Below are 10262 nucleotides of genomic sequence, written 5' to 3' on the forward strand. Positions count from 1 at the left end.
TATATATGAGGCTGGGGGGGGAAGGGGGAGGGTAAGCAAAGGTTTTCCAGAGTATTCTCTTATCCGTTACTACTATCTCTCCTTCTCCTTCAATCTCCTCTGACTTGATCGTCGGAGGGCCCCCACTACCCCAGTGGTGGTGCGAGGCTTGCCTGCGGGTTTCCCGGTGGAAGGTGGAGCGCAATCAATCCAACTCCAAGGGAACCCCGTTCACACCGCTGTGCCAATCGTTCTCGGTTTGGACCACCAGCAACAGGACCTATGTCTACTGCAAAGCCTCTTCTGTCTTCTGTCATTAAGCTGCCACTCCACTATGTCTTTTCTTAGCAGGATTATAGTTTTTTACATTAATCATGTTTTGTTATATTCTCCAAGTTGGGAACTATAGTTTTTTATGTGTAGATTTGTAATTCTATTTTCTTTGGGGTTGGTCGCTATACTAATGATATTGTAATTGCTATTATTATATATTAATGTAGTAGTTTGCTCTGTATCTTAAATTTGTTTTTCACTGCTAGCATTTATAATTAAAATCCCTTCTGAGTGATGAGCTGCAAAAAAGACGATCCAGTCAGCAATACTGTTTGTTTCTCGATAGACATGGATGGTTCGGAAGAAGCCACATTCTCCTGATAATCTTTATGGTTCGGACCGTAAACATCGATGTGCCAGCCTTAATGCAATGCATCACCATAGTCGTATCTTCTTGAAGATGAATACGGTCCGCACCCATAATATGCTGCACCACCAACCTCCTTTCACAGCCAAAGTACTCGCATGTGCAACAACCTCAAACCATACATAACGGCGTTACTCTTCTGGTACGGAATCTATCTTACGTTACGACGGTCAATTAACGGTTTCGGCGGCTCCGTCTTCTTTCAGGAATATCGGTGCCATTTTAACCGAACCGCCCCCGGGCTCGCCCTCTCCAAAACCAAAATCCCACCCATTTTTCACTCTCTCTATCGTCCTCGAACCCTCTTGCGCTCCGTCCTCGGCCGGTCGCCGGCGCTCCGATCTCCGACGCACGGCGCTCTCTCCGACTGTTCTTACTCCGTCGAGGGCATCTCCGACCCTCGGATCTCCCGCGGATCGATCTCATCTCCGGTTAGTTTCTGTTGCCCTTCCCCATTGTTTTCCTTCACTCAGACAGGAGAGGAAGTATCATGTCTGAAATAGTCTAGGGACACCTCGCGCTGGGAGCATAAAACGTATTAGGTCAGGCTAAAAAAACTGGATTTGAAAGGTATATCGGAACGGCAATCTAAATCATTAGTTTATTCTTAGATATTCTATTAAAATAATCACTTTGGTAAAAGAAGATTGTTGAATTTGGATTAATAACAAAATTGAAGTGGAATAACCATGGTGAAAAATGTCTAGCATGATTATTAGCGATAACGTGATATGGTGACAAAAATTTTGGATGTGGTACATATTTTGTGGACATTTTAATGTTTTTGATAGAAAAAGAAATCACAACATGCAATCAACCTCGTCCAAAATTGAATACTTGAAACCAAATATGAAAATGAATTTGTCTATGAAGATTGTGAAAAGAAAATCATCACTTTGAAGAAGACTTTTAAATATTTTGTTAAGTTTAAGAAGACTAGCAATGCAGGTTTGAGTCTTTGAGGGGAGAGACAAGAGAGTGAGCAAGTAATAGGGTCAGGTTTGAGTCTTCGAGGGAAGAAAGAAGAGAGTGAGCAAGTAATACGGTCAAATCTGTTTATTAAATCCATTTAGGAGTTGTTTAGGAGTTTTATGAAAGGGATCTAATTTGATTGTGAAAGGAGGAGAGAGGGTGCATGTGGTAGTTAATGCAAGAAGAGAGTACAGAGAAGAGAGAACAAGTGATAGAGTCCAATATGTTTGGGAGTTTGAGAGATTTGTGAAAGGGTTCGGAAAAGGAGAGGAGAGAGTGCATGTGGTGTGAAAGCTGGTGGGATAATTAAGCTATTTTGTAAGATAAATAGGAGTATTCTTGGTATAAGAAATGATAGATGAAATCAAGAATTGGTATATCCTGATCTCGAAACTGTCATTTTTATATGTAGTGTAGATAGGATGTATAAAAAAAATAACAGACAGAATCAAGAAGGAATATTCCTTGATTTCAAAACTGTCATTTTTATATGTAGTATACATAATGATTTTAGATGCAAATTTCTGTATTATGTTATCAGCTAAAAATCTTTTTTGTTACAAAAAAAAGATGCTGCATTGGTTTGGCCAAAGTCAGCTAGAAAGGCAGCTTGCATAACATCAGTCAAAGTCCGGAAATTGAATTGCAAGTTCAAGACAAGTATGGAAAATCAATAAGAGATTAACATAGTAGTTATAAAGTAAATGAGGATATAGGCAATGTTACCTAACAAAAGCAGGCAAGGATGATGATCCGATGCCTCTCAATGAGTTCACGATACATAATCTTGAGAACTGAATGGATTTGAAATAGAAAATTTGTTAAGGTTATAACAACGTTTAAAGATGCTCATGGTAAATTTGAAAGCATAATCTTTGAGAAAAATAAATTGAAATATTCAGAGTTTGAAGAATTTTTGAAGGGTTGAAGTGCATCAGCCTTGAACTTAGAGGCGCTATTATCATAGAAGGCTCATAGCAACTCTAGTCTGTGTTGATATAACAGTCAAATTTGGAATTTATTTTGCAAGTCCTTGAATTGATTAGGAGTCTGAGGTCCTTAGAGTCAAGGAAGGTACTTTGATAGTGTCATGAAGGAGACTTAAAGTTCTTTAACCTTAAGTGAGTTTGAGAAAGGATGTCCAACTAATGGCATCACCATTAGATAATAATATAGTTTTCTTTGCATAAGAGCATTAGATAATGACATTGGAAACTTACATAGTGCTTATAAAAAAAATGATTATAGATATGTGTCAAACATGCATGAGACATGCAATTAATTTTGAAAGTCCGATACAGTCCCTTTTAAATTGTTTTGTTAAATATAAAAAAGAAGCGTGTCTATCCCATGAAGAGAGAAGTCATTGTGGTTTCGATCACCTTTTTGTTACTGGACAATAGCCATGGTCTAAGTCAATTGTAGGTTATTGTAACAATGTAGCAGTTGCTCTTCTCAAAAAGCAATGTAACAATTGCTAAGAAATTTACATGACTTCCAAATTGTTTTATTGATATGTTGCAACAGTTATTATTAGCCAATATAGCATGTAAGTGTGATTTGATTTTATATAGTTGTATTATGAATTTGTATTTAAATAACAATAATTATGTAAATTTGATTTTAAATAACAATAAATTGTATAGACAATGGTATTGTCAAATAATGAGTGTTATGACTATTTCGTATGATGCCTTTATCTCAATCATAATGATCATAGAGTGATTCTAACAGAGGTGCTCCAAAATGCTAAATGGGCAATACAATTTAGCCATTGTTCAAGTATACTCTCTCACAGCTTCATCATACAACTTGTAGTTGACCCCTGTCCAAACATGTCATATGGTTCTAGACATGAAATAATCATCTCAATGAACCTGTTGTGCTCTTTCCAAATCTAAATTCTACAAGGGAGACTGCAACTAATTATGATTATTTTTGAATGAGCAGTGCACTAAGTAAATGGACTACGAAAATATTACAATCAGCTCTACATAAGATCCGAAAAATGATCAAAGAGATGGATTATACTCATGTCAATTTTGGATAGAAATTGATAAATAAAATTAGTAGAAAGTTTAATAAAGACATTCTATCATCATCTTGCACGCGGTCTCAAACAATGTTAGAGATTCATCTTAAAGATTATTCTTCAACAGTCCAACTCAAGTAATTATTTAGAAATCCAAGTCATTGATAATGTCTGCAGGCAAAATGAATATTGAAAGAGATTAAATACAGTTGCAAAGCAGGTGTAGAGTTTAGAATAATTTGTAGTAGAGTACCATGACCATGACCGTAACCATAACCGTAATCATCCAATCTTATTCCTACTGTAGGCAGTGTCTTTATCAATCCTTATAAGCACACCTATTCAGGATCACCCCTGATGTTATTTGTACAAGAATGAACATCCTATCATTTATGGAAATTGAATTTTGATCCATGTCATATTTGAACATTGTTTTTACAGCTGGCTGTCAAAGTATAACGGAGTCAAATTATAAAATCCAAGGTTAAGACATATAACTATATCTATTAGCCATTATATGTCATGACTGCATGATTAATCTCACACAGAATTTACTCAAAGCACATGCCCAAGAGATAAAAATCAAGAATTGAACAAACCCATATTTACTTCAGTATCAGAAGAACTTAGTCTGAACAATTTAACATTTTCTTTAATTGACCCTTTATTACTTTTATTTGTTTGTTAGGTTCTGATAACTTGTAAAGGACTCAATACTCATAGGCCATGGGGAAACATGAGGACAAGGACAACAAATACAGCATAATTATCCCCACATACAATGAGCGCCTTAACATTGCCATCATAATCTACCTTGTCTTCAAGCATCTTAAGTACACCCTTCACTCTTACTCTAATAGTTATTAGAGTACAGTCTCTGGTTTGTTGCTTTACATATTATAGTTTTCTGGATATTTGCCATGTGATTTGGTTATTCAAGTGAAAGTAATTGGTGATTATTACTATCCTGTTTTTAATAGATTTTTCTATCTTTAGTATGCTTTGTGGGATAAGTATGCTAGTTGGCAAATCCTTTGGGTGTCTGTGATGGATGAAGTTATATTACATTTTCGCTGACTTGTGATTGAGTGGTTTACATCTTCTCACCTTCACTATAATATTAATATATTTTCGTGTTTCGTCGTGGCTTTGAGTTGTAGAATGGAAAAAAACTTGGATATTTGTTTATAAGTAATGGCATTGAACTATATGTTCTTTGACTTCCTTTGTGCCATGAACTTTATATGCATACATAGTGCTTAAACTTTAATTTTTTTGGGCAAATTATGTCTTTATGTGTGATTCCTTTATCCTTAGTGTATTTTTATGCTTTTAAACTTGTTAGTTAAATGGAAAACCATTAAGGAGTGGGGTGGTAGGATGGATAATTGATATACTAGAGCTTTTGGCAAATAATCGTGATGGCATCCTTTGTCCAGAGACACGGATGTTTTATTGGAGTTTGACCTTGTGTAAATTCATTTAGAGTGCTGATAGCATGTTTTTAGGAAGTTGAGATGATGGTGAGTCTGGCTTTGGTGGCTAACATGGCAATTGCTGCCAAACCATTATATGAAATGCTTGATGGGCTTTGATAGAGGTAATGATGAGAGTGAAGTTTTAGGATAAGAGTTAAATGCATTTCTTTTACAAGTCATGAATTAGTGTGTTTGATTTGCATTTCCTGCCATTACTGCTTTACTGATGAGAGAATGGTACTGAGATAGCTGTAGGACATTGGTTCTATCTTGAAGTGGGACACACCAATCATCTTACTTGGTACCTATTGGGATGGGCCAGGATGGTTGTGTCACGACACTTGATACAAATGACCTAACATATATTCATGCAATTTTTTCCTCTTTTATTCTTTTTGTTAATGACTATTTCAATCTATCCTAGTCTGTCTCGACTTGTCCCGAACCCCTACCAACTTAGGACTAGATTGGAATGGACCTTAGTATGGGGATTTAAACCATTTATTGTATTAAATATTAAATATTAAGTCTAAATGATTTAGTTTAGTGGGTTGTATTTTTCCTAGGGGAACTTGAAGTAGTTGGGTAGTGGTTTTGTTGGAAGTTGGAGATCCCTAGGCCAGTGGAAGCTGCCTTTGCATTTTTCCCCAGTGTCTCCTGAAGATGCTACCACTATCCACTTCCTCTCTTCTCCTTTTTTTTTTCTCCTCTCTCCTTTCTTTTCTTTCGTTTTCCATTGTCCTCTCCATGATCTCCTCTTGCTTTGTCTATGATTATAGATGTTGGGTAGGGCCATTTTTTTCAACCCACCAATTGGTTTGGTTTGACTAATTGTCGGTTCAGGGAGGCCTAGATAGTCCTGGTCAACGTCGGCGGAATCGGTACTGGCACCGTACCGATTTTCTAGCGGGACGAGTTGGCACGGGCCTGCGCCATGCCGTGCTCGTATCGACATAATAGAGAAGAGGCAGTGGAAAGGCAGAACGAGAGAGAAAAAGCGAGAGAGAGAGCGGGGGAGGGAGGGAGGGAGGCTGGCGGAGGGCCGACCTCACTTAAAAATCACGAAATCAAAAAAGCAGCCGGATTCCTGTTTCGAACGAAACAAGAAAACGACCGCAGCGTCCCCTTGCCGGTCCTCCATCGGCCTTCGCCGACCTTCCACCAGCCTCCACCCCCCCTCCGCCGGCCTCCCTCCCTCTCCCTCTCCCTCGCTCCCCCGCTCGCTCTCTCTTTTCCTCTTTTCCTTCTCCTTCTCCGCCTCCGGCATCGGTTTTCGTTTTTGTTGCCGGAACCGTACCGGTAGGCCACTGGTATGGCTCGGAGCGGCTGGAACTATCCGGTTTGAGACGGTTCTGCCGACCCTGGTCCTGATAGTAGAAGTTGTCATGGCTTTCGTTGTAGGAGCATGTAATTAGAGAGACAAGTACTGTTGTCTCAAGAATAGTGAAGAAAACTTAAATAAAATAAATTTCAATATTATTATCTGAGACAACCAATGAAGGTGCTGAATTAGATAACCAATTCAAATGTTTTCAAATCTGACAAGGGACACTTGTGGCAAGTCACTCTCTGTCCATGGTGTCATGCATGCACAGAAGCAACGACCTCAACATGATTGGTAAGACTCGAACTATTGTTTTGGATTTGCAATTTATCTGGTACTTATGTAAGTATAGGGATGAAATTGGATTTGATACAGATCAGATACTAGCATATCCATATTCATATTTGTTTTGTTTGACGAATATAGATACGGGTATGGATGTTAGTCGGGTACAAAAATTCATATCCATATTTGTTTTAAATGAATACGGATACAAATTAGATGCCGAAAATATGGATATAAATATGGATGTAAATCAGATAATTAAACTTTATGACCACAAAATCAAAGATATTACTAAGTGGATGATAAATCAAGTTAATAGCATGTTAATGTGGTCAATTATTTTTCGTAAAAGTTAATGAGTGCCATATAAAATTAAGTGGGGTTACAAATAGAATCGGATATTCGGATACGGATCGGATGTGTCTCTATCCATATCCATATCCATTTTTCTTTGACGGATATGAATATGGATACAGATATTAGTCGGATGTTCAAATTTCTATCTATATCCAGATAGATTCAGATACAAAAACGGATCCGGATGGATATTATCCGATCCACTTTCATCCCTATGTAAGTGTCTTATGTCTGAAGACATAATGATCCAACACTTTAGACTATTTTGATGATTTGACATTACTCTCATTGGGAGGAGAATTTATCATTGATTATGTTCCATTGCTGCATGATTGTAATTATATTTATACTTTTGGAACTAATATTGGCATTCCATCCTTCTTGCTTTGATCTAGGGATGTTGATTTTGAAGTCATAGTTGTGGATGATGGAAGTCCTGATGGAACTCAAGATGTCGTTAAACAATTGCAGCAAGTGTATGGGGAAGATCGTATTGTAAGTATGTAGGTTTAGTTTTTATGCTCGAAAAGTTTAATCTGTGTTTTTAATGTATGGAACCATTTTGCTGGTTTTAATTGCTCCTCCCATGCTTAACCATTTCATTTCTTTGTTAATACCAGCTGTTAAGAGCAAGGCCAAGGAAGCTTGGTTTAGGTAAGTGTCTAGAATTTCTTTCAACCAGGAAATAAAAACTTGGTTCCTGATATGGTGTACTGTTCAGGAACTGCTTATTATCATGGACTGAAGCATGCATCTGGGGAGTTTGTTATAATTATGGATGCAGATCTTTCCCACCATGTACGAGGTTTTTTCCTTTCAAATACTAGCATATCTAGCATATCGAGTTTTCTAAAATGTTAGCTTAGGTTTTTCTTACTTTATTTCCTTTAATTATCTTATGTTCTTGTTTGCAGCCCAAATACTTACTGAGCTTCATCAGGTAAGACTTCCAACAAAATACGTTATAATAATTTCTACAAATATCCACATATTTCTCCATTTAGAATGTTCGCCCTCCATAGAGAATATTGTTATTGGAATCGGAGGGCCCAGTTCTTTTAGTGATTCCCTCATTTCAACAATAGAGGGAAAATGATTACTATAAGGTTTTCATGGACTTGTGTATGAGGATTTATGGATTCATCACCCATGTGCCTAGCATATTAGATACAAAGATTCTTCATTCATCTGTGCCTTATTTATTTGTCATAGAATTTCTAAGTTAGATTTATTAATGCCAAAATTATAGACTCATAATGTAAATTGTTTTTATTTTATAATGAAGTCCTATATACTAGTTGTAAAGAAGTTTTCTCATGATTCGAAAAAGCTGATATGGTCATTCCATTTACAAGAATAATGATAATCTGAATGTAGATTATTGTAGCATAGAAAGATATATGTTCTAATGATATATCCAGGCGAACTAGCTTGGTATCACTGCAGTCATCATCTTACATCTTATTCTATTAGGAAACAAAAGGAAACTGGTGCAAATATCGTTACGGGGACCCGTTATGTTAGAAATGGTGGTGTGCATGGATGGAACCTTATGCGCAAACTGACAAGTAGGGGAGCAAATGTACTTGCACAGACACTTTTATGGCCAGGCGTATCAGATTTGACTGGTTCCTTTAGGTACCTTGTTTCAGCTGGGAAGATCATGCAACACTTTGGTCTGAATACCTAACCTTTGTTATTTCTTAAACAGGCTATATGAGCGGTCTGTTCTTGAAGATGTGATAAGCTCGTGCGTTAGTAAAGGTTATGTCTTTCAGATGGAGATGATTGTGAGAGCTTCGAGGAAAGGATATCACATTGAAGAGGTAAGGACAATAGCCTTATTTTTATTGCAGCATACTTTGCCTGTTGTGCTTGGCCATGTTTTGACTAAAGCAACTCTCATGTAAGTTTGAGCGCTTTGCATTAGGCTCTGTTTGGTTTCTGGATAGCTAACTAGGGGGTGGATAACCTTCACTATCGGTAACCACCACTCAAGCAGTTAACCATGAAGATGAACAGAAATTGCTGTTTGGTTGCTGCTCACTTAACCAACCCTTTTTGCTGACATGGCAAAAATGCTATTTCGTTGAAAAAAGTGTAGATCAAGTACCACGTATTGGGTTGGACACAAAAAAAACAGTGGGAAAGAAAGGGGCAGAAGGTGAGGAAAGAAGGGTAAACGAGGAGAAAAATAGAGGGAGGAGGCTGACTTTAACGACCCAGAAAGTGGTGTTCTTTTGGCTGGTAATTGAACATTCAACCAAGGGTTTTCCAGGAACCAAATAGGGCCTTAGAGAATAGTCATCTTGTTGTTTTCGAAATAACCTTGTTACTGCCATTTGTTTATTGCTGATTTCATTCATCAATTACTGAAGATGAGATTGTTATTTTTAACATACTAATTCATCTCAAGATGTTGAAAATGATGTTACATGCTTTCCTAATGCTATAAATTCTGTAGTTTATCAACAGCAGCAGTACCTCTAGTTCTAAGATCATGTCAAAGTTTGATGCTGGATTTGTTGCAGGTGCCCATTACCTTCGTTGACAGAATTTATGGAAGTTCAAAACTCGGTGGATCTGAAATTGTTGAATATCTTAAAGGCCTTGTGTACCTACTATTCACAACATAGGGGGAAGTTGTGAGATACTCTTCTTTGATTTTTCATCTAAATCTTATTTGGAAAACTCACCTTGTTTAAAAATCAAATGAGGCTTCTAATACATTTTTTTTGTTGGAAAGTGTCACTCACCGAACTTTTTCCTTGGGATCTTTCCCAGTGATTTCTAAGTTGATATTCATGAATGAGTTTCTTTCTCATAATTGTCAATGACCAGTTAATTCTATAGCTTCAGCTGCTAGTGAAGTGAAAGTTCAATACAATATTGGACTTAGGTGAGGGATGATTTTGATACCTGCAGATTATAGGTGCTATTTATATTTTTATTGCGTGCAGTAGCTCTTCAAAAGCCAAGCTCTTCTAATGTGCGACGACATTGGAGTGTAGAGATATTTGTTTCCTATTCTTGCAAAGACAAAAATGTAGTGTTCAAAAGATCATCCAGGCAAATAATAAACACTCATTGAAGCATATATTGGGTTCATGCAATTATTTCATTATAATAAAGAGC

At 37.1% G+C, this 10262-nt stretch overlaps 1 protein-coding gene across 3 annotated transcripts; it reads left to right on the forward strand.

Annotated features, from left to right (window-relative positions):
* Positions 1–907: 907 nt before the first annotated feature.
* LOC103719093 (dolichol-phosphate mannosyltransferase subunit 1) lies at positions 908–9954 on the forward strand. 3 transcript variants are annotated; one of them, XM_088719877.2, is made up of 10 exons: positions 972–1110; positions 4372–4516; positions 6708–6779; positions 7523–7622; positions 7748–7781; positions 7849–7925; positions 8042–8067; positions 8601–8765; positions 8839–8953; positions 9659–9954. In XM_088719877.2, exons 2-10 carry the CDS (start codon positions 4410–4412, stop codon positions 9761–9763), a joined length of 801 nt encoding a protein of 266 aa, XP_088576003.1. In that variant the 5' UTR covers positions 972–1110; positions 4372–4409; the 3' UTR covers positions 9764–9954. The 3 variants fall into 3 exon arrangements, with proteins under 3 accessions (XP_088576004.1, XP_088576003.1, XP_088576005.1); XM_088719879.2 differs by having other exon boundaries at positions 9682–9954; XM_088719878.1 differs by lacking the exon at positions 6708–6779 and having other exon boundaries at positions 908–1110.
* Positions 9955–10262: the final 308 nt, after the last annotated feature.

This window comes from Phoenix dactylifera, chromosome 4 (genome assembly GCF_051530095.1).
Source record: "Phoenix dactylifera cultivar Ajwa chromosome 4, Ajwa_hap1_PhDact_Kaust_v1.1, whole genome shotgun sequence".
In the NCBI taxonomy this organism is placed as follows: Eukaryota; Viridiplantae; Streptophyta; class Magnoliopsida; order Arecales; family Arecaceae; genus Phoenix; species Phoenix dactylifera.

Coding starts and splice junctions, on each gene's coding strand:
- LOC103719093 (XM_088719877.2), top strand. CDS start 4,410: ATGGGGAAACATGAGGACAAGGACAACAAATACAGCATAATTATCCCC. Junction 7,926..8,041: donor ATGCAGATCTTTCCCACCAT/GTACGAGGTTTT, acceptor TCTTGTTTGCAG/CCCAAATACTTACTGAGCTT. Junction 8,954..9,658: donor AAGGATATCACATTGAAGAG/GTAAGGACAATA, acceptor GATTTGTTGCAG/GTGCCCATTACCTTCGTTGA.